The 25,766-nt window shown below is 36.2% G+C and overlaps 1 protein-coding gene across 2 annotated transcripts in view; it reads right to left on the bottom strand.

Annotated features, from left to right (window-relative positions):
* STK3 (serine/threonine kinase 3) overlaps positions 1 to 25,766 on the bottom strand; it is a 303,272-nt gene that overhangs the window by 54,233 nt on the left and 223,273 nt on the right. For both annotated transcript variants that reach the window (XM_081258763.1, XM_081258764.1), the window contains exon 10: positions 19,414 to 19,589. In XM_081258763.1, the coding sequence (XP_081114889.1) occupies positions 19,414 to 19,589 (176 nt within the window). The remainder of the gene's footprint in view (positions 1 to 19,413; positions 19,590 to 25,766) is intronic.

Here is a 25,766-nt window from a genome sequence, read left to right on the forward strand (position 1 = left end):
AACAAAGCTACAGTAATCAAAAGTGTATGGTACTGGCACAAAAACAGACACATAGATCAATGGAACAGAATAGAGAGCCCAGAAATAAACCCACACTCCTATGGCCAATTAATCTATGACAAAGGAGGCAGGAATATACAGTGGGGAAAAGACAGTCTCTTCAATAAGTGGTGCTGGGAAAACTGGACAGCTACATGTAAAAGAATGAAATTAGAACATTCTCTAACACCATGTACAAAAACAAACCCAAAATGTATTAAAGACCTAAATGTAAGACTGGATACTATAAAACTCCTAGAGGAAAACATAGGCAGAACACTCTTTGACATAAATCACAGCAAGATATTTTTTTGACCCATCTCCTAGAGAAATGGAAATAAAAACAAAAATAAACAAATGGGACCGAATTAAACTTAAAAGCTTTTGAACACCAAAGGAAACTATAAACAAAACAAAAAGACAACCTACAGACTGGGAGAAAATATTTGCAGATGATGCTACCGACAAGGAATTAACTTCCGAAATATACAAACAGCTCATACAGCTTAATATATAAAAGAAAAAACCAACCCAATCAAAAAACGGGCAGAATACCTAAACAGACATTTCTCCAAAGAAGACATACAGATAGCCAACAGGCACATGAAAAGATACTCAATATTGCTGTTATTAGAGAAATGCAAATCAAAACTACAATGAGGTATCATCTCACACAAATCTGAATGGCCATCACTAAAAAGTCTACAAACAAGAAATGCTGGAGAGGATGTGGAGAAGAAGGAACCCTCCTACACTACTGGTGGGAATGTAAATTGGTGCAGCCACTATGGAAAACAATAATCAGATTCCTTAGAAAACTAAAAATAGAGTTACCATGTGATACTGCAATCCCACTCCTGGGTATATATCCAGAGGAAGCTCTAATTTGAAAAGATACATGCACCCCAATGTTCATAGCAGCACTATCTACAATAGCCAAAACATGGAAACAACCTAAATGTCTACTGACAGATGAATGGGTTAAGATGTGGTATATATATACAGTGTAATATTTTCAGCCATAAAAAAGAATAAAATAATGCCATTTGCAGCAACATGGATGGACCTAAAGATCATCATACTAAGTCAAGTAAGTCAAAGACAAATATCAAATAATATCACTTATATGTGGAATCTAAAAAAATGATACAAATGAACTTCTTTATAAAACAGAAATAGACTCACAAACATAGAAAACAAACTTATGGTTACCAAAGGGTACAGTAGTGGGGGGAGAGATAAATTAGGAGGTTGGGATTGACATATACACACTACTATATATAAACTAGATAAACAACAAGGATCTACTGTATAGCACAGGGAACTATATTCAGTAGCTTGTAATAACCTGTAATTGAAAAGAATCTGAAAAAGTATACATACATATACATATACATATGTATGTATAACTGAATCACTTTGATGTACCCCTGAAACTAATACAACATTGTAAATTAACTATACTTCACTAAAATATATATATATATGTGTGTGTGTGTGTGTGTGTGTGTGTATAGTCATCCTCCTACTGTAATCACCTATCTAGTAGAAAGGTAGAAAAAATAGTTGTGGCTCATATTGTGTGATGCCATTTATATAAAATATCAAGATAGGCAAACCCGTAGCGACAGAAAGTAGATTAACGGCTGCCAGGGACAGAGGAGAGGGGGACACTGCGGCAAAATGAGGAGTGACTGCTAATGAGTACAGGGTTTCTTTTTGGGGTGATGAAAATATTCTAAAATTGATTGTGGTGATAGTTGCACAACTGTCTATATACTACAGAAAAAAAGAATCCAATCTGTTGTATAGTTCAAATGGGTGAATTGTATGGTATGTAAATTACATCTCAGTAAAATTGCTATAAAAATTGAAAAAAATAATTGTGGCTGACTACATTTTAAATTAGTTAAAAATAAGACATAATTTAAGGAAAAGATTTTAAGAAAATAAATTTAAAATAAAATTCTAACAATTTAGGACTAAGAATTACTATCAAAATCTGACAGAAAATAATTAAAGCAAAATTATTGACAGACATATTCTAAAAAGCATTCCCAATAAATATTTGAACTGTATGGTCTTGATCTCTTTTAAGATGAAAAAAAAAAAATAGGAAAGGCCCAGTTAAAAACTAAGGATGTAGGGCTTCCCTGGTGGCGCAGTGGTTGAGAGTTCCCCTGCCAATGCAGGGGACATGGGTTCGTGCCCTGGTCTGGGAAGATCCCACATGCCGCGGAGCGGCTGGGCCCGTGAGCCATGGCTGCTGAGCCTGCGTGTCCAGAGCCTGTGCTCCGCAATGGGAGAGGCCACAGCAGTGCGAGGCCCACCTACCGCAAAAAAAAAAAAAAAAAAACCCACAAAAATAACAAAAAAAACTAAGGATGTAAACGAAGCAATTGACAAAGGATTAATCTCCAAAATATACAAGCAGCTCATGCAGCTCAATATCAAAAAAACAAACTACCCAATCCAAAAACGGGCAGAAGACATAGACATTTCTCCAAAGTAGACATACAGATGGCCAACAAACACATGAAAAGATGCTCAACATCACTAATCATTAGAGAAATGCAAATCAAAACTACCATGAGGTATCACCTCACACCAGTCAGAATGGCCATCATCAAAAAATCTACAAACAGTAAATGCTGGAGAGGGTGTGGAGAAAAGGGAACCCTCCTGCACTGTTGGTGGGAATGTAAATTGATACAGCCACGATGGAGAACAGTATGGAGGTTCCTTAAAAAACTAAAAATAGAATTACCATATGACCCAGCAATCTCACTACTGGGCATATACCCTGAGAAAACCATAATTCAAAAAGAGACGTGTATTGCAATGTTCACTGCAGCACTATTTACAATAATAGCCAGGACATGGAAGTGACCTAAGTGTCCATCAACGATGAATGGATAAAGAAGATGTGGCACATATATACAATGGAATATTACTCAGCCATAAAAACAAATGAAATTGAGTTAGTTGTGAGGTGGATGGACCTAGAGTCTGTAACACAGAGTGAAGTAAGTCAGAAAGAGTAAAACAAATACCGGATGCTAACACACATATATGGAATCTAGAAAAACGGTGCTGATAAACCTAGTGACAGGGCAGGAACAAAGACGCAGACGTAGAGAACGGACTTGAGGACACAGGGTGGGGAGGGGAAGCTGGGACGAAATGAAAGAGTAGTATTGACATATATACACTACCAAATGTAAAATGGATGGCTAGTGGGAAGCAGCTGCATTGCACAGGGAGATCAGCTCGATGCTTTGTGATGACCTAGAGGGGTGGGATAGGGAGGGTGGGAGGGAGGGGATATGGGGATATATGTATACATATAGCTGATTCACTTTGTTGTACAGCAGAAACTAACACAATATTGTAAAGCAATTATACTACAATAAAGATATTAAAAAAAAACTAATGATGTATTCTTACATGCCTTAGAAAATAAGTAAACAAAAGCTCAGGGAAATTGATCTAAAAAATTAAAAAGCTTTCCAAAACTCATCCCATATTTGTCCAATCAAGTCTTTTCCTAATCATCTGCCTTTTTTTTCATCTAAGAAGTTTGCTTAATGATCTAACCTGTTAGAGATTCAGCATATGATGAAAAGGAACTTCCAGAAAGTAAAATATTCAATAATTATAGGAACAAAATACCCTTCCTTCTCTTCACTTGGACAAAATATGTTTAGACAGGTTAAATGGCAATTTCTTAGGCTGTTCTCTAACATTTTCCTAAGCAGTCTTAAGGCTGGCAAATCAATGTAAATTTTATTTTACTTTTAAATCCTGTAAAAATAACACATGTAATTCATGCTCATAATAATTTCAAATAAAGGTGTGTGTGTATGCGTGTGTGTGTAAAATGTATATTCATTTAAAAATCTAGATTAGATTCACAGCACTAAAATACTTAGGCTGTTTTATATAAGCTATGTACCCTGTGTTCACTTTGATGACTATTATGCAGATTATTAATAGGTTATCAATAGTATTTCCAGAACATAGGAAAATATGAATAAGATTAACATTGAGGTTAGAACAAGTTATTCTTCATATTTTTGAGACTTAACTTGAGATCACATGGCTTAAATATAAATTAATATTTAATGTCTAATTTAAAAAGTTTTTCTAGAGTAACATACTAACAATTAAACCTCCTTTTTAGCTTTTAACATTTCATTTATTCAGCAAAAGTATTTTATGTACCCTCTGTGGGCCTTTACACCTTCCTTTAGAAACTAACTCAGTCAAGGGATCCACTTGTTCAACATCCCTATATTGTGGTCTGCTCTTCCCCTCTTCCTCAGAATAAAGAGCATCCTATTTTAACTATTATGTAGCTGTTATGCTTTACAGTCTAATACAGTCAGCTGGTTTGCCACCCAGTCAAATCAGATACTTGCAAAATTGGAGCAAACAGCATTTCATCCATCCCCAACTGCCAGCAACTTTCTTCAAGAATTAATTACTTACAAGATGAATTATAAATTTGATATATTTACTCTCATACTGCTGTTTTATTATTTGTTCAAATGTGAATTCTGGCTGTGAAAACTGGATTTAAATATTTTGTATAAATGATTAGTAGTTCAAAATATCATTGAGAGCATGTATGAATAAGTCTTACAACTAGTTAGAATTTATTAACAGGTTTTAAAAAAATCCTGATGTTACAGTGGCTAAAAAAAGAAGGAAAGTCTGTGGGTGCGGGTAGGGAATATGGGGCCCTTTGGCCTGGTAAAGTTTTTCTAATTATCTGAGAAACTGATTAAGAAATTGGAAAGAAAAAAAATAGCACACATATCTGTCTTCTGACACACACAAAAATAGGACTTGCGTATTTGTGGTGTGCCTCTGGATTAGGCATTAAGTTGAATTTGACTACTAAATAATACTTAATAGCAGCATAAGAAAATGGTACCTTGTGTCCCCAGTAATCTTTTCTTCATTATAGAAATTATGTATTAGAATGATGACTATTGAGAATTCTTTCATTTTGCCAGTTTCTTCTCTGATTTTTTAAATATTTGTGTATAACCTGGACACCAATAATGACAGAATTCATTTTAAAACCTAGCGCTTTTTTTTTTAAACCTTTCTTTTGAAATTATTCTAGGTTACCATTTAATAAAATACCTTAATATTGAGCCCTATAAAATTTCAAAGTAGGGGTCTTGAAAGTAGAGGACTAGAAATAGTAATTAATAGTAATTAAATACTAATTAAAACACAAGTAAATGAATAAAGTCTACTGAGACAACTGCTTATTCATATGTGTTGCATTTGAATCACTTCAAATGCAAATCTAATAATTTAATATTTATATATCTCACAACTTTTAAAATATAAGACAGTTAATTTTAAAAATACAAAGTAGCTATTGCATATTTTATACACCTGTGATTATTTTTATTAGAGATGCAAAAAATTAAATGAAATTTCTCTTTATTCTAAAAATAAAAAGAACATAAATATGTATACAATCATGCTTAAGTATTTTAAAATATTTTCCCTTAAAGGAATGCTGATTGACGCTACTGTAAATACAAGAGGCCAAATATATGGTTAAGTACATCAATATGAAATTCAGTAAGAGTATGAACTGGTATGTTTCTTGAATGCCTTCTCTTATATTGTTACTGTTTCTTTTCAGAATTCATAATGAATTAAAATAATAGCTTCCTAAAAATGATTCAGGGAAATATATGGACGTATAGATACAATCCACTTTCCCCTGGAAATGTATTATCAATCTGAACACAGAACATAGAACCTAGAATAGAAAAGTCCAATTGTTTTCAAAGTACTTGCTCTGCTGTTAGAAGCTGGTTTTATTTGATACTTATTTTAAATATTAATATAAAACAGGTTTTCCCTAAATTATAAAATAAAGGTGACGAGAGATATTCATTTAACTTAGAGAGTATGCATTAAATTGTTACCAACATCTAAACTGATATAGATGATACTGTTTTTAATGTTTTAGTTATGAAACAGAAACTGGGATGAAAAAATTCCATAAGTATATTTTAAAATAGCCTTTAGCTGATTAAATGCATGTGATTTTTTTTTAACCTTTCAGAATAATAACCATAAATGGAGATGATGGTGTTTGGCCTGAATTTTCCTAAGCTCCTTTGCATGAATTCTGTTTATTTTCACAGTTAAAAATGTTCCCTCATATGGAGCCATGGAAATCAGTGATTCCCTATTACTAGAAAAGGGGCTTGAACTGGAGGAACAATTGCCCATTTCTGAAAAAGAGTTCAGTGATAAAGGGAGGCAAGGTAAAACTATCACCCCAAGAAAACCACACATACTGTCCACATGAAAATTGTGACTTGAGTAGAGACATTCTACGGCAGTTAGAACCAGATTAAGCCAGAACAGGACCCACCATCTTCAGATGACCTGGTTCAGATGATGAGCTCCGCCTCTTCTGTCCTTCCTCCAGCCTGCTCCTCACCCCCTCCCTCTCACTGCCAATCTCTCCAAGAGCTAGACCGAGGAGAGGAGAAAGCACATCATCTGTCTTAAAGCACTAACGTCAGCGGTCCTTAACCTTTTTGGCACCAGGGAGCGGTTTCGTGGAAGACAGTTTTTCCACGGACTTGGGGGTGGTGTGGGGATGGTTTGGGGATGATTCAAGCACATTACATTTACTGTGCACTTTATTTCTATTATTATTACATTGTAATATATAATGAAATAATTATACAACTCACCATAGTGCAGAATCCCACCATAGTGCATAGTGGGAACCCTGAGCTCGTTTTCACTTGCCACTCACTGATAGGGTTTTTTTTTTGCGATATGCGGGCCTCTCACTGTCGCGGCCTCTCCCGTTGCGGAGCACAGGCTCCGGACGCGCAGGCTCAGTGGCCATGGCTCACGGGCCCAGTCGCTCCGCGGCATGTGGGATCTTCCCAGACCGGGGCACGAACCCATGTCCCCTGCATCGGCAGGCGGACTCTCAACCACTGCGCCACCAGGGAAGCCCCACTGATAGGGTTTTGATATGAGTCTGCAAGCAACTGATTTATTATGGTCTCTGTGCAGTCAAACCCTCTGCTAACGATAATCTGTATTTGCAGCCGCTCCCCAGCGCGAGCATCACCTCCTCAGCTCCACCCCAGATCATCAGGCATTAGATTCTCATAAGGAGTTCGCAACCTAGATCCCTCGCATGTGCAGTTCCCAGTGGGGTTCACGCTCCTATGAGAATCTAATGTCGCCACTGATCTGACAGGAGGTGGTAATGCGAGCGATGGGGAGTGGCTGTAAATACAGATGAAGGTTCGCTTGCTCACCGGCCACTCACCTCCTGCTGTGCGGCCCGGTTCCTAACAGGCCACAGACCGGTACCGGTTGGGGACCCCTGACTTAGGTAGCCTGCCCTGAGACATAGAGTAGGGAACAATCAGGTGAGATTTAAATCATATTTGAGCTTGAAATTTTAAACTAGTCAGATTTTTACTAACCAAAAGTGACCAGAAACTTGTAGCATCTGTCCAAAGGCATAGTTAAGGAGCAGAAAAGGGAGATTAGAGAGTGTATCCATTGTTCAAAGTAGGTTTGGAGAAAAAGCCATTTTAGGTTTATACCCGATGCGTTGTAACTGTTTAAAAAGTGCTTACATTTTAAACTGCAGCAGCATGAATCATGGTACCAGGATGAATCCTCAAAGAGCTGATAACAAAAAACTTGGTAGCTGAAACTGTTCTTTAAGTTCAAGTTTAGGGTGACATACTCCCCAATTAAACAAGTAAAATTTCAGCCATGGTAAATTCTCAAGGGACAGCTGTTACCTGCCTGCTTAAGCTTGACTCAACTTATATCCAAAGCTAGATAAAGCCGGTCTCCTCTGCTCACTGCTCATTCTCTGTCCATCTTATATTTGGGATTCCCTAGAAACCCACTTTTGGTAACTTTCTCTCCTTACTGCAAGGCTCTCTCTGGAAGATCTCATGTACTCTAAGCCAAATATTCCCAAATCCATAGCTTCATCCTGTATTTTCAACTACCTAGTGTACTTATATGTCCTCCAGACATTAAAAACTTAATACATCCACAACAGAATTAGCTCAACCTCTGCACCCAACCTCCGAAACCCCTTCTGTCCTCCTTTTCTGTTCTGTATCTCAAACAATGGCCACATCATCAATCTAATTCTCTAAATCAGAAAACGTTTTCTTCATTCAGCTCGCCTATATACAACTGGTTATCGTATCCAGATGATTCTTAAATCTAGGATATTTCTTAAATAATCTAATCTCTCTTCTCTAATTCCACTATCTTTGTCTTAATCACAAAGGACAGGGAAAATGCTGAGCAGTAAAATTACACATGTAGACAAAACTGCACTTACCACTTTGAACTTATAGAACTGGTTAGTTAGAAAAACCATCTCAGATGCTGAGATTTTAAACTTAATGAAGCATCCTATCATGAGTCGCAGCAAAATGTGGAATAGAACTCAAATGAATGGAAGCCTCAGTTTCAGTGTGGAGTCAAGAGAAAAAAAAAGTATAAATGATTATAGACAAGGAAGAAACTCTTACAGGTGAGGGCAACTGATGTAAAAAAACAGAAAGAAGCTCAAAGGTTGACTAAGTTATGGAAAATGCTTTAAAAATGACAACAAAAAGGTGAATTTTTAGCATATCTAAAGAGCTGCCGTTAAATGATGACTACTACACTGGTCAGGGTTTGGTAATTTCAGTTATTTAAAGAATATTTTTCTGGAAGACTATACCTATAATTCTGTAATGAAGGAAAAATGGAAGAGTAAAATTTGCAGATATTAGTTGTAATTCACTGACTTCTGCAAATCAAAGGGGAACTTAATTGTATCTTTTTTCTATTATGCCTTATAAGATATGCTAAGGGAAAGTCAATGTTCACAGTCAGGGTAAGAATGATTAAATGTTTAAAATCAAAGTAAGGCAATTTTCAGGAGTTTTGTACCATCATTAAAGTTCTAATGTGTTAAAGACAGTACGTTTCTTTTCATCAAAGATTATAATCATGGGCTTCCCTGGTGGCTCAGTGGTTAAGAATCCACCTGCCAATGCAGGGGACACGGGTTCGAGCCCTGTTCCAGGAAGATCCCACATGCCGCGGAGCAACTAAGCCCATGCGCCACAACTACTGAGCTTGCGCTCTAGACCCCGCGAGCCACAACTACTGAAGCCTGTGCACCTAGAGCCCAAGCACCACAACGAAGAGTAGCCCCCAATCACCGCAACTAGAGAAAGCCCCCGCATAGCAACGAAGACCTAACACAGCCAAAAAAATAAAATAAGTTAAATAAATTAAAAAAAAGATTATAATCATGAAAATGACTATCTGCTTTAGAACTTTCTTCCATAGCAATGATAATCCACAACTGACCACTCATTTCATTTGACTAGTTAGTAATGGCTGGTTATTAGCTTTTTGCATATTTATATATTTGTAGTCTTGACTATTATATAGCTTAATTAGCACTCTCATATAAAGAGAGAGCTAAAAACTAAATTGAAGGCTTGTGGAATTACAACTTGATACTCTAACTCAGGTTGCTGAGACTTTTATAAGGCACCTTAATAAATAACAGCTTTAATTACATCAGTATACTGCATATCAAATTTAACATGCACCATTACTTAAATCACGAAGAAAAAAAAGCTCCTTTGTTAAACGCCATGTAAATGTTTCTTAAAAGTAAATCAATATAATTAAGATATCTCTGTATCAAAATTCTTTTATCTGCTACTGTACATTAGTTTGATAACCTCTTCCGCTTATCTCTGTAAGATCTGTCTATATTTTTGGGAAGAAGTTTCTGCTATTGATGGACAAAATTATAAAACAAAACTAGTTTGGTTTTGAATCAAACAGCTTTTGACAGCTTTTGACAGCTAAGGTTTTGGTTTTTAAAAAGGTGTTATTTACTGGAATGTCTTCTAATCCGAAGGATCCAACCTAATGGAAGTTTTCTACTTTAATAAATGAGAAGTAGAATGGAAAAAGGTTCCAATCTAATATCAGGACAAGAGAGAAAGGTATATTAGTTTAACCAGGACAACAAATCTAATAGACCCCAAAAGAACTATGTACTTGTAACTGTGAAAGATCTATATCAGGAAGTTATGATGGGATCAGTTACGGAAAGGGCTGTAACACTAAACTACTATGTATATTCTGAAAACCTGAATTAAGTATGAAAGTACAAACACACTTTCACACTTAAAGAAATTTCATTTATGACAGTTAAAGTGAAAAAGAACTCTTCTATTGTCAATACAAACTGATAACTAGTTCAATCAATCCTAACAACTTATTTGAAATCTAATGGTTTATTTAAGAGGTAAATACTGTGGGGCATCAGTCTTAAATTAAAAGGCAATAAGTTATATTGTCCACTCTATAATCCTAAATTCCACTATTGGTTCTTAACATCTCTTTCACATAATCACCCAACAGTCTCCACTGCTTACTGACTAAACATTCAAAATGAAGCTATGAACAAAAAGTGCACATAGTCAAAATAACTTCCTCAGACATCAACATTAGCCATAACATATGCTTGGAGTATTAACATCTTTGTTTTAAAATGTAAAGTAGCCAATTTCTCAAAACAATCTTCTAGATAAACGACATTTTTAAAAGAATAAATTACTATGAGGAAAGTTTATGCTTTTTAGAACTCTTTGGAAGGCCATCTTTCTCTTTGCCATGTGTTTTAAACATCTTAATAAATTCCAACACAGTGACCAGAACCCACACACTGCACCTGTGCTTTCTATCTTAATTAATCCAGTAAGTACAGGCCTGCTCACTTTAATTTGTAAAGGAAATGATGATATAGTGAGTTTTAACTTAAGGCATTAATTACCTAAATAAGCAGAATTAGCTTAATGTTTCAGAAGATCTTGCCTAAACACAACCACCAAATAAAATTTCCTGAAATTTTTGAAGCCTTTAACAGCATATTTAGGAATAAGAAAGCAGAATGCTCACTCTACCTTAGGTGGCCAAATGGATTAAATTATACTGAGAAAAAAACAGTGTGGTAGTTTAGAGACACTAAAGTTTTTGTTGCCTTTAACTACTATAGAATCAAATTCAGTGTAGTTGACCGGTGACTATTAACATTTTTTTCCTACTCGTATATAAACACTTATCTTTGAAGAAGGCCACTCTCCTTTCAAAACAAAGGTTATGACGGTCTTAAACGCCTAAGGAGATTGATGGTCAAAATCTTATAAAAATTCTACATGGACCTAGACAATCACATGCTACAACTGTGCACATGCCACACCATCTGTTGGATACAACTGCCAGCACAGATTTCGTGAGCTGGCGAAGGACTGCACTAGTCCAGAATTCTGCAAGTATTTCAAAGCGCAGGGTTCTCATTAATTTTAATTTCCTGTTGGCTCTGTAAGGAAAGAGTAGTGAAAGCACAATGTGCCACATACGTTCGAGTTCATGCCACATGTACACCTGTAATCATAAACTCTTATCCCGGGCTATCCACTAAAGCATTTGAGATTTTGTGTTTATTTCTTCTTTACCCTAGAAGAAATAAACCTGAAATATCTACAGTTATCTTTTCATACTTTGTTAATACTCTTCCAAACATCTGGAAATACTTGACAATAATCATTTAATTAACGCAAAACTAATCGATGACAATATGCTTAAGTACTTCACTCAGCTGAAGTGGTTTCCTCAGTCCACACAAGTAGGGCCTGAAGAGAACAAGAAGTTCTTTGACTAAGGAGTGCACCACAAAAGAAACCTGGAGCCAGCATCTCTTTAAAGAGCAAAAGCACTCTCAGTATTTAAGTAGAGAAAGCAGGTGGTAGCGGACTGCTACACTAGTGAAAACTGGCAGATGCTCTTGGCTTAAGTTATTACCTCCAGGCTTCCTACAGGACCTGTGTTCCTGAGGGCTTTCCAAAGGCTTGGCTTCACTACAAGCCTCTGTGGGGGCTCCTGTACTCCACCACTATTATGCTCCACAGCCGCTGGCTGCTCTAGCAGGGTGAAAAGATCCTAAGAAAGATTCCTAAAGTGTCTCTAAGGCTCCAGCAGCAGGTTTGGTACCTTCTGCAGGTTCACTGCTTTCTGTATTTTGCAGCAGTGAGGTTTTTTGGGTTTTGTGGGGTTTTCCCTATCACCATACTGATTTTCCAATCCAGAGTCAGAGGTAGAGTTGTAAAAAAAAAACTCAGGAAAGTTCAAGGCACATGTGTACTTGAAGGAGAGGACTTTTTTTCCCTTTCTGCCACAATTATTGAGATTGTTTGTCCAAGTGCTGCCCTGGAGGATTTTTGTGTCCCTTAGCTCAAAGGAACAACACAAACTGATATTTAAGAATCACAGAAATCCAAAAACATGACCTTACAATTCAGTTTGAGTCAAAGATAAAAAAATAACTGATTTACCTAATTTCTCTTATACTAGCAATTATTGTCAATCCAATTGCTTTTTTAAAAATTTGGAACCAATATGGTGGGTTAACAGATGGCTTTTAAAGTTTTTGTTCTTATTCCAAAATCTTTACATTACCCAAAATATATCTATTTATGTATGAATGATAGTGTAATTTCTGCAAAACATGATCTACATGCTCTCCATTTAACACTAAACAATCTGGATGCTAAGGCTGTTTGGAAATAATTCTAACAAAAACTGAAACATTTGACTAGTGCTATAATAAACAGATTTGCCTTTTACATTTGTTTTAGAAATCTTCACAGCCACACCCTAAACAGAACTTTTTTAGTAGAGTTAAAATAATTGGTTCAGTTAGCCTAAATATATTTTATCCTATCTTTATGCTACCCTCAAGTTGGTGAAATCACAAATTATTTCTCTTATCAGCTCCTTACATCCAAGAACATAACAGGAAACAACCAATTCACAGAATATCTAAAAGACAAATGCTAAAGAAAATACACCAATTAAGTTGCATACAGGCTTTAAGATAAAGAATGCTTCCTACTCCGCACATCTGCCTAGCAGGTGTCTCTCTGAATAAGTTTTGTCCTTTAGGAATCCGCTCTGAATACTGCAAAAGACAACGAAGTAACCACTTTCATTTTTCTTTTTTGAAACCTCTTTTTCTCACGGCAGAAAGAGAAGCCTTCTATGTCCTAGAAACATGGTCAAAATGACTTTGGGTAGTTTTAAGCAACTTCTATTGAATAGACATAGGAATTACATAAAATCTAGTTCTTTTGGAAGGTATCCTTGAGATACATCGTAAAGAGGGGAGATAAACACATAAACCTTAGCACGCTTTACACTTTGATGAGTCACATTTTTAACATTCTATATCTAATGTATGATGGAATGAGTGAGACCAGATTCCCCTTATCAATACCAGCTGGTGTCTCAAGTAGAAATCTCTTTGCTTTTAGTCCATTTCCTTACTCTGTAAGCAAAGTATTCCATCAAACCCTTTACACTTTGTCCTACCTCTGCTTCCTCTTTTCCTACTCTCTTCTAGCCTCTCTTACACACTTTTCTTTTCCTTTTTCTTTCTTTTCTTTTCCTTTTTTAAACACACTCACTACTACTCTTAGCAAATTCTTTGTTCATCTCCTGGCAATCCTTCCTTTATTCATGTCTTATTTATTCCCATTTGCATTCCCTCAGTAGCTATTGCAAACATTTTTCACTTTCCTCTAGGTGATGAGAGGGCTGAGCAGTTGACAGGTGTAGTGAATGTTGGGGAAGAAAGAACTCCTGCTCTAGTCATTCCTCCCCCTCTGCTTTCCCTTTTTAAGGCTACATGCCCTGTATAAGTCAGAAAAGAAATAAGTCTGCAAAAATTAAATCCGGTCCTATGATCTCTTGGAGCCTCTTTCCAGCTGTGAGGACATGTTCCTTCTTCTTCTTTTTTTTTTTTTTCTTAAATTTCACCTTCTATTATTTAGCTCCTCATCTTAACCAATAGAGTACTCTTCAATCCAATAAGTCGGCTATTTCTGTTGATTAACAACCTTTCTAGTGCTTCCTACATCTATCCCTGTTTTTGTTGTTTGGTTCTTTTCCATTTTATTACCCTATTATTTCAAGTCTGTTTCACATACCTGATTTTCCCCTACCTCTAGTCTTTTTCTGTCAATCAATCCTGCATGCTACCATCAAGATTAATATACTTAAAACACTTTTCATCATGTCATTTTCCAACCTAAAAACGTTCAGTGGCTTGCCACTGTCTAGGAAATAAAATTTCAAACTTTGCAGTCTAACATTCAAGGCTTCCACCATCTGACCCAAACCTAGCTTTCATTTTATCTCCCATATTATTTCAAATGAACTTGAAGGTCTCCACTTCATTGTCACCCAATATATCTTGTCCTTTCCTACCTCTAAGCTTTTTATTATGCACATCATTCTCTGTACTGCCTACCTTCCCTTCTACTATCCATCTTCCAATGTTTAGACAAAGTCCTCCTCTACTATATAATTTCATAAACTACTCCAACCTTTACTGAGTCCTCCTTTTATGCAAAACTGCATAATATCTAAATTATTGCTCTGGATTACAATTTAACACTTTACTAACATATTTTATCAACTTAATAAATGTACATACATATGTGTATATATATATATATATATATATATATATATATATATATTTTTAACCCATAGTGCCTAGCACAATCTAAAGCAGAAAACAGAACATTTGTTAAACTAGTTTAAGGTTTTCTAACAAATTTTGGAATTTCCAGATAGAAGGACTCCAGAATCTACAATGGGCTGAAAATATTACCAGAAGTTTACTTATAAGAGCTGGCCACTAGAAAAACTGATGCTCTCATTCACAAAACTAGAATGAGCTTGAAAGGGACAGTAGAAGGCTGCATGTCAAAAGTTGCTGTGTATGAATATCCTAAAAGTAGGGTGCTGAAATGGCCCTAATCAAAATCACTAATGACCTCCAATTTCCTAAATTCATTATTTTAAATTCTGTTGAATTCTAATATGGACAACTTCTAGTAGATTATTTGCAAAGATGACCACAATAATTCCATTCATTCCACAGGACCCTCTGCAATATGACTTTGCTAGTCTTTTCATCATGAGGTGAAATCTATTTCCATATCCTTTGAATCTGGATTGGCCTTGTGATATATTTTGACTAAGAATATGGCAGAAGTGACACTATGTGAATCCTTTTTTTACCCCCTCTTACTTTTTTTTATATACATAACTTAAAATCCACCATTTTAACCATTTTTAAGTGTAGAGTTCAGTGGGATTAAGTACATCCACAATCCATCCCCAGGACTTTTTTCATCTTCCAAAACTGAAGTTCTGTACTCAAAAAACAATAACTCCCTATTTCCCCCTCCTCCAGCACTTGGCAACTACCATTCTGTTTTCTGTTTCTATGAATTTGACTACTCTAGGTACCGCATATAAGTGGAATCATACAGTATTTGTTCTTTTGTGACTGGCTATGTTACTTAGCTTATTATCTTCAAGGTTCACCATATTATGGCTTGTGTCAAAATTTCCTTCCTCTTTAGGCTGAAAAATATTTCACTGTATGCGTATATCACATTTTGTTTATTCACCCATCAATGGACACCTGGGTTGCTTCCGCCTTTTGGCAATTGTGAATAATGTTGCTATGAACACGGATGTACAAATATCTGTTCAAGTCTCTGCTTTCACTCATTTCTTTTGGGTATATACCCAGAAATGGAATTGCTGGATCCCATGGTAATCTATGTTCAGTGTTTTTGAGGAATGCCGTACTGTTTTCCACAGAGGTACCATTTTACATTTCCACCTGCAGTGCCCAAGGAAGGGTTCCAATTTCTCCACATCCTCACCAATACTTTTTATTTTCTGTGTGTGTATGTACGTAATGGGTGTGAAATAGTATCTCATGGTTTTGAGCTGTGTTTCTCTAATGATTAGTGACATTAAACATCTTTTCATTTGTTTATTGGCCATTTATATATCTTCTTTGGAGAAATATTTATTGGAGTACTTTGACCATTTTTATTTTTTTTATTTTTATTTTTAATAAATTTGTTTATTTATTTATTTATTTATTTATTTTTGGCTGCCTTGGGTCTTCATTGCTGTGCGCAGGCTTTCTCTAGCTGTGGAGAGTGAGGGTTACTCTTCCTTGTGGTGCGTGGGCTTCTCATTGCAGTGGCTTCTCTTGTTGCAGAGCACAGGCTCTAGGCACACGGGCTTCAGTAGTTGCAGCACGCAGGCTCAGTAGTTGTGGCTCGCGGGCCTTAGAGCTCAGGCTCAGTAGTTGTGGTACACGGGCTTAGGTGCTCCGCGGCATGTGGGATCTTCCTGGACCCGGGCTCGAACCCGTGTCCCCTGCACTGGCAGGCAGATTCTTAACCACTGTGCCACCAGGGAAGCCCTGACCATTTTTAAATTGGGTTGCTTAGTTTTTTGTTGTTGAGTTCTTTATATATCCTAGATATTAACCCCTTATCAGATATATGATTTAATGTTTTCTTCCATTCTGTGGGTTGACTCTTCTTTGCTGACAGTGTACTTTGATGCACAAAAATTTTAATTTTTATATAGTCCAATTTATCTATTTTTTCTTTTGTTGCCTGTGCTTTTGGTGTCATAGCTAAGAAATCACTGCCAAATCCAATGTCACACAGCTTTTCCCCTATGTTTTTTCGACGAGTTTTATAGTTAAAGTTCGTATGTTTATTTAGATCCTTGATTCATTTTGAGTTAATTTTTGTATTTTTGTATATGGTGTAAGGTAAAGGCCCAACTTCGTGCATGTGGCTATCCAGTTTTCCCAGCATCGTTTGTTGACAAGACTATCCTTTCCTCATTGAATGGTCTTAGTACCCTTGCTGAAAATCTCTGACTATATATGTGATGGTTTATTTCTGGGCTTTCTATTCTACTCCATCTGTCTATATGTCTGTCTGTCTTGATTACTGTAGCTTTGTAGCAGTTTGGAAATCAGGAAGTATGAGACCTCCAACTTTGTTTCTCTTTCTCAAGGTTGTTTTGACTATTCAAGTCCCTTGAAATTCCAAATGAATTTTAGATGGATTTTTCTATTTCTACAAAAAATGTCATTGGGATTTTAATAGAATTTACACTGAATCTGTAGGTTGCTTGTACAATACTGACATCTTAACCATATTGTCTTCCAATCCATGAGCATGAGATGTCTGTCATTCCATGTATTGGTGTCTTCTATAGTTACTTTCAGCAGTGTTTTGTAGTTTTCAATGTACAAGTCTTTCACCTCCTTGGTTAAGATTATTCCTAAGTACTCATTCTTTTTGATGGTATTGTAAATGGATTCTAAACTTAGGACTCAAGAGGCCTTACAATTTCTTCTATCACCTTCTTGGAAGGCTGCTACCACAACATAAAACCTCCAGGCTTGCCTGACAGGGTCATATGGCCTAGCCAACTGTCAGCACAACTGCCAGACACATGAGTGATTTTAGAGACATTATTCAGCTCCATTCAAGCTGCTAGATGATTTCAGCCACTTGAGAGACTCCAGGTGAGACTAGCAGAAGAACCACTCAGCTGAACCTAGTCAAACTGCTTACCCACAAAACTGTAAGCAAATGAAATAGTTATTTTAAATTCTAAATTTTGGGGGTGGTAGCAAAGACTAACTGAAACAGAAATAAATCATTTTATTTGCTATTTATTAACTATGATAATTTATTCATTACTTTGTAGCTCATTTCAAACTGTTTTCCAGAGGCTGTTAAGATTTATTCCAACTGAGTTAAGACAGAGTTCTTTGATTCATCAAAGATTCATCATGTTTACAAATGATTTTAAGCTTAAAGTCAGCATTCTAAATAATTTATATATTTTTTAAAAGGAGGTAGCATAAAATGAAATCTTACTAGAACTACAGAAATACAGATTTTATTTTTCTAGTTTATAACCTCAAAACTGAAAAAACAGTAAGGAGATATTACGATTAATGTTTTCAGACTAACCTGTACCACTGCTAATATTTGCTAGCACTTAGTACTAAATTTATTGAGGACAGATTTTGAAACTTTACTATCTGATTATTAAAAAACTTAAATAATCACAATATTTAGGAGAAAAGTATTTAACATTAGAAATATTTATAATCCCAAAGCATTTAGAGGCATGGTGACTAGGCAAAACTGCTTGATAGTACTTAAAAATTTAGAAGATATAGATATATCTAAAATTTTATTTACTTATAACATAAATATAGTTATTAACAAATATAGCTGTAGTTATTTTACATGAAAATCTTACAGAACAATATGCAAAAGTAAATGCTATTTATAATACATGCTAAAGCAAAAATTTACCTCAAAAATTTCTAGATTAAAGAACTCATTTTAAAAATTTACTCTCTCAAGTTGTGGTAAGAGTTGTTTTAGAATTATTTATCTGTATTATATGCGTTCTTTAAAAGAAATAAATAATAAGGAGCAGGACAGAAGAAATAAGGAGAAAATGTAATAAGAGGCAAGAAGGCACAGTTTTAGGGACTTCTCTGATGGTCTAGTGGTTAAGAATCTGCCTTCCAATGCAGGGGACGAGGGTTCAATCCCTGGTCAGGGAACTAAGATCCCACACGCCACCGGGCAACTAAGCCCACGCATAGCAACTACTGAGCCCACGTGCTCTGGAGTCCATGCGCCACAACTAGACAGACCACATGCTACAACTACTGAGCCCGTGAGCTCTGGAGTCCACGAGCCACAACTAGAGAGAAGCCTGTACACCACAACAAAGAGCCTGAGTGCCACAACGAAAGATCCTGCATGCCACAACTAAGACCTAATGCAGCCAAATAATAAAAGTAAATTAAAAACAAAAAAGTTGATTAAAAAAAAAGGCACAGTTTTATACTGAAGTTTCTATTCCTAACTAGACATAGGACTATTATTTCTGACAAACCAAGTGGAGTTAACACTATTTGACTTAACTTTCATAGTCGAGGCAAATTTCTCAAAGTCGATGTCATAAATACCTTTGCGTCATTTATTTAGGAAACTGAATTTACTGTCAGAAATATCTCATATTTGCATTATTAAAAACATCTTTTAACACAGTTGTCATTTTAGTTTTAAAGAGTCCTAAATATTTCTCTAAATTTGGGCTATAATTTATTTAACCATAGGCAATTATTTCCATTTCTCTGCAACTAGATTTCTACAAGCAAACTACAATTTCACCATTCCCCTACCCATATATAGCAATATACTGAATATTAATATACAGTCTATAATTTTAATCATACACACACACACAACCTATGTTTCTCAATGTGGTGACAAAATAGAGTAGGAGAAAACATATATGGAAGAATTGAAATGTACTTACAAAGTCAAAGTCTCCATCTTGAGGAACTTTCCAGTTATCAGGAAAAACATTTTTGGACATAGGGAAGGGTTCATGTATATTCTGATTACAGTTTTCATGACTCTTATTCTTGAAGTCCTGTTTATCAAAGTAATCCATGAAAGATGGTCTTTGTACTTGCGGTGAAGTTGCATTTCCTTAGGTAAACAAAGAACATAAGGAGGGTATAAGTTCTTACATTTACTTAAAGAACTATGATTTTTACTGAAGCATGATTTTTTTATTAATCAATATAATAAGTTTTCACTGGTCAGATTCAAGACCAACATAGTCAATTTAATGAAGAACAAAGTAAAATAAAATAAGAATGAAAAAACAAAAATATCCCAGTTCTAAAGCTAAATTCAAGCTCTTTCCCTTAAAACCTGCTGCTTCTCCACATGCTCTTTGTCTGCTAAAGTCAACATTCTTTACTTAATCCCCAAAGTGATCAAGTTGAGAATTAATCCAGACTCGTTTCTCACCAAACCAAACTGATCATTAGGTCTTTTTTTTTTTTTTTAAGTTTATTTATTTATTTTTTTAATTAGTTTCTGCTTTATAACAAAGTGAATCAGTCATACATATACATCTGTTCCCACATCCCTTCCCTCATGCATCTCCCTCCCTCCCACCCTCCCCATCCCACCCCTCCAGGCGGTCACAAAGCACCGAGCTGATCTCCCTGTGCTCTGCGGCTACTTCCCACTATCTATCTACCTTACGTTTGGTAGTGTATACACGTCCATGCCTCTCTTTCGCCTTGTCACAGCCCACCCTTCCCCCTCCCCATATCCTCAAGTCCATTCTCAAGTAGGTCTGCGTCTTCATTCCCGTTTTGCCCCTAGGTTCTTCATGACATTTTTTTTTTTAATTCCGTATATATGTGTTAGCATACGGTATTTGTCTTTCTCTTTCTGACTAACTTCACTCTGTATGACAGACTCTAGGTCTATCCACCTCATTACAAATAGCTCAGTTTCGTTTCTTTTTATGGCTGAGTAATATTCCATTGTATATATGTGCCACATCTTCTTTATCCATTCATCCGATGATGGACACTTAGGTTGTTTCCAGCTCCGGGCTATTGTGAATAGAGCTGCAATGAACATTTTGGTACATGTCTCTTTTTGAATTATGGTTTTCTCAGGGTATATGCCCAGTAGTGGGATTGCTGGGTCATATGGTAGTTCTATTTGTAGTTTTTTAAGGAACCTCCATACCGTTCTCCATAGTGGCTGTACCAATTCACATTCCCACCAGCAGTGCAAGAGTGTTCCCTTTTCTCCACACCTTCGATAGCTCAGCTGGTAGAGCGGAGGACTGTAGGTCTAACACACATTAGGTCTTTTTTAATGCTACTGCTCTATCCACCACTGCTACTGTCTTAATTTAGCTTCTAATCATTTCCTACCTAGGCCATTGTAACACCCTCCAAACTGGTCCCCTTCCCTCATCTCAGTTTTGATTTTAGTACCACTGACAACATAGTGACCTTCTAAATGCAAATCAAACCATATCTTTCTTCTGTTTAGAATCTTTCAATGGCTCCTCATTTTCTACACTGAATGATTAAAGTAGAAAACAAACATTTAGAACAACTAGATTTTCCCAGTGATTTTCAAACTGGATTCCTTAAGCCCTAGAGTTCCAAAAAAAGATCCTAAGTGACCACCACAAAGACACTTCCCTATACAGTTCTCCAGACAGTAAGTTACCTACCTTCATAAAAATTTCCTGTGATGGGACGTACACTTCCCCACAAGGAAGCCTGCTGGGCAACTCTAAGTTACAAAACGTGTTTGTTTGTTTTTTAATGTGAACTTGAAATATGTCTTTCTGTAATTTACACTCATGTTCCAAATAAATTTCTCTTTCATATACCAGTCCCTCAAATATCTGAAGACAGATAATGACTCCTGTCTTGGTTATCATTTTAAGGTGAAACATCCCCAGTTCCTTTCATATGACATGTTTTTGAGACTCATCATCATCTAGTTTACTTGCCTGTGGAGACATTCCAGTCTCTACATGATCCTCTAAAATCAGACATAACATTGCTAATAGTAATCTGGCCAATTTAGAATGTATTTGTAATAGTACTAACGCAGCTTAAAACTACAGTAAGTATTATGAAAACTAGGTAACATTATTGGCTCGGGATGAGCTATAAGGTAATTTTGTAAAAATTCCTGCAGTTGGAGAAGTAGAAGTCCAATCAGAAATGAGTAGTGGCAATAAAAAGGAAAGAGGAAGACCAATACTTGGGGCTGACTAAAGAAAACAAGAAAACCACTGGGAACTTTCATTCCAGGAATCTCCTCTTCCATTTGCAATAGTCCTGTGCCTACTTCTAACGCTATCCTAATCAGAAGCTTCAATCCCAAGTTATAGGAGCCACCACTAATGCCCTAGTGGCTCAAGGTGAAAAAGTTGTAACCTAATTTCTAGAGGCTCTCCCTTCCTGAAGACGACAAGGGGTCTCTCTTGTGGGGAGGAGTGGCCATATAACACAATTTTGACTGATGATACATAAGAAGAAAGTTCCTAGGAAAGCTCTGTTTTCTCGATACAGGCATCACCTCTCTGTTTCTGCCTGCTCCTTTCTCCTTCCTGGAATGCAGACTTAATGGCAGAAGATCTGACAGTCATTCTGCAAACAGGAGGATGAGAGTACTACCCTAAAGATGGTGTCACAGAAAGAATCTCTAATGGCATAATGAAATCACTCTACCAATGCAGCACACTCTGCTTCTGGGTTTCTTCTTAAATGAGAAAAGACATTAATCCTATTCTATTGAAACAACTGTTATCTGGTTTTTCTGGTACCTATAACCAAATTCAGTCCCTAACTATTACGTTTCTATTCCCAAGTGGAGGATGCAAAAAGATATAGGAGCAGCAACCTTCAGTTTTACTACAGAACACCCCAATTTGAAACTTGAAATCTACTACTACATAGTGGTTTAATTATCAGTACATTTCAGATATATTAGTTTTAAGGGTCTTTTACAGGCTGACCTCAAAACCTATGGTGAAATGCCTGCTGGATTCCACACTCAAGATTTTGGAAAATAACCCATTCCGGTATTTATAAATAAACATTCTCACAGAGAGTTAACAAAAGTCTAAAAATCAACTGAAATAAAAGAAGGTAGTCTGTTCCATTAGATTTTTCTGTTTGGATGACTTTATAACAGGATATTATTAACCAAGATATGCTTATACACAATTTTTTATTCAAATGTATGTGTTTATACTTCTAAATATTTTCCATTGTTTAGTTTAAAACTTACTATCAACATTTTGAGTATATCTTTTTTATGTACAAAGAAAATTTTAAAAACAATTTTTAAAAATTTCTAAGGAGGAAAATAGGCTAGGTATGTTTTAAAAGTTAATGGGAGGCAGCAGCTGTAATTGGCCAGTCATATTTAACCACATGATATGAAACACATGTCCACAGTGTGCAGCTGAGTCTCCAGGGAGATGCATGTTCACAGAAGGGACAAAAACGATGATGCTTCTGACTTACAATTTATTTTTTAAAAAAGAAATAGTAGGCCCTTCGACAGGAGAGTAAAGCAGGAAATCTCAAGATAGTAACCACTGTCATATGTGATTGTGGTTGCTATGGCGAATACTTTTTTTTAAATACACAGAAAATAATCACATAAAATTGACATCAATTTCTCTAGTTGTAGTTGAATTCTGACCCTAGCTTATAAAAATATTTTTAATTTTAATAATAAATTTGATGTTCAAAATTACCTTGTCCCTCACTTTTGGTCCCAATTCCTTCAACTACTTGCTGTAGAACTAAAAACCCATTAGCAATAAAGAATAAAATAACTGCCACTCAATCCTTTTGTGCATGTGAAATTTTAAAGAAAAAGATTCTTTCCTCTCCTTCAAACATTCCCTAAAACATATACAAGAAAACTAAATTGTACAGTATTTAATACCTTTTACAAAATATGCCAGTCTACTCACAATTATTCACTAACTTTTCTAATTTACACATGTCTTCTAAACAGGTGAAAAGTTGTCATGAAAATTTAAATATATAAAGGAATTTTTATAATACTTTAACAAAATGTAATTTAATTTTTAATTTCTTAGCATGATTGTAACAAAGATAGCCAAATGCAAAAATGAAATAATCATAACTTTAGCAAAATGTATTTCAACATCAAAGGATTTATGAATATTACCTAATTTGTTCTTCTAAAACAATTTAAGATGTGGGTGTTCCACCTGATTAATGATCTTGGAAATCTGTCCTTTAATTTGTTGCCAAGAGTACAGTGAATACATATAAAAACCAGGATGTTAATACAGAAGCTACTGACATCAGCTTTTTCTTAACTTCATCAGACTGTACTTTGAAACAAAGGAGGATACAGACAACATGGAGAAGATCCAGAGGCTATTCATAAAAAAAGATTAAATGCTTAGAAAGTAATACCTGCACAAAGGTTAAAGGGAATCAAATTGTTCAGCCAGGAAAAGTCTGAGGATACAATTTACTAAGTATCCAAGTATATATGAAGGGGTCTTGCACAGAAAACAGTGACCAGCTGTTTTCCATCTCCACTGAGGGCAAAATAAAAGGAAACAGACCAATTGAAGCCCAAGGATTTTAGTTAAATAGAAGGAATGATTTCCTGTGTGAGTCATGAGCACTGCAACAGCCACTGTGTGTCTATGGAAGCCCTTTCTCCAGAGGCCTTTATAAGAAAGACTAATTTCCATTTGTACAAGACTAATCTTTACATGCTTGTCTGTGCTCTGTACTGGTAAGAGAGGTATCCTACGACCAAAATACCTACACTAATTGGCTCGAGCTGGGTCACATATCACTGAACATTCCACAGAGCAAAAGCACACAGGAGAACAGACCATATTCAATACGCACAGGTAAATCCAAACCATTGTAGTCACACCTTACCTGGACACCTAGTAACTCTGCAGAGGAAAATGAAGGGTTTCTAATTGCCCAGTAATATGCTGGGCATTTGCACCCAGCTGCAAGTGGGACCTGTAGTTTACTATTGTCACCTTGATTGCTATGTCACTGGCAAAATTAATCTTAAAGAGGCACATAACAATTTTTCATGAAAGAAGATTAAGACCTCTGGAGAAGCAGGAAAGTGATCTACCTACACACTCCCCTAACCTGGCTAATTGCTTCTTGGCACCTGAAATTCCATCCTTAGTTACTTACTCCTTTGGCTCAAAGCTCTGGAGTTTTGGGGAAAAAATGTAAATATTTCAAGAAGATAAAACATCATTAAGCATTTTCACACCTGCATATTTGGTACTTTGCTGAAATAGGTTTTGGGAGGAAGAAGGAAGGAAAAGATCTGAACCAGAGCTGGAAGAGAAGATGTTACAAAGCAAAGAACAGGACGTGGAAGCTATTGCTCAGAGCGAATGGTGTCATACTTACAACTGTGTCCAGAGGCATTAGATGAACTAGAGAGTAGGAATACCTAATGGTCAGTCTTCCTTTCTTGATATTTCTCCTGAACACTTTCTAACTCAATCTAATATCTATTTCTAGGATAAATCCTAAAAACTTAAAGCAGAACCTAATTTGCTTTCTCTTACTAATTAAGTGAACCTACATACATGTGCTGCCCAAAATAAGACAATAAAGTGTGATATATTTTAAAAATCACCATGTATTATAGGCATATACAAAGAAAAGTCTAAAAACTACATATTCAATTAAAATTACTTAATCTAATATTTGATAATTGATGAAGTTATGATAAGTTAATGTAAATAAGCAAAATAAAATCAAAATATTTAGATATGGGTTATTCCTCTACTCAATCATTTTTTTTTTTTTTTTTTTTTTTTTGCTGTACGCGGGCCTCTCACTGCTGTGGCCTCTCCCATTGCGGAGCACAGGCTCCGGACGCGCAGGCCCAGCGGCCATGGCTCACGGGCCCAGCCGCTCCGCGGCATGCGGGATCCTCCCAGACTGGGGCACAAACCCGCGTCCCCTGCATCGGCAGGCGGACTCTCAACCACTGCGCCACCAGGGAAGCCCTCAATCATTTTTTTAACATCTTTATTGGAGTATAATTGCTTTACAATGTTGTGTTAGTTGCTGCTGTATCACAAAGTGAATCAGCTATATGTATACATATAGCCCCATAACCCCTCCCTCCCACCCTCCCTATCCCACCCCTCTATGTGGTCACAAAGCACAGAGCTGACCTCCCTGTGCTACGTAGCTGCTTCCCACTAGCTAGCTATTTTACATTTGGTAGTGTATATAAGTCAATGCTATCTCTCACTTCGTCCCAGCTTACCCTTCCCCG

The sequence above is a fragment of the Mesoplodon bidens genome, assembly GCF_964165515.1.
Source record: "Mesoplodon bidens genome assembly, chromosome: 16".
Lineage (NCBI taxonomy): Eukaryota > Metazoa > Chordata > Mammalia > Artiodactyla > Ziphiidae > Mesoplodon > Mesoplodon bidens.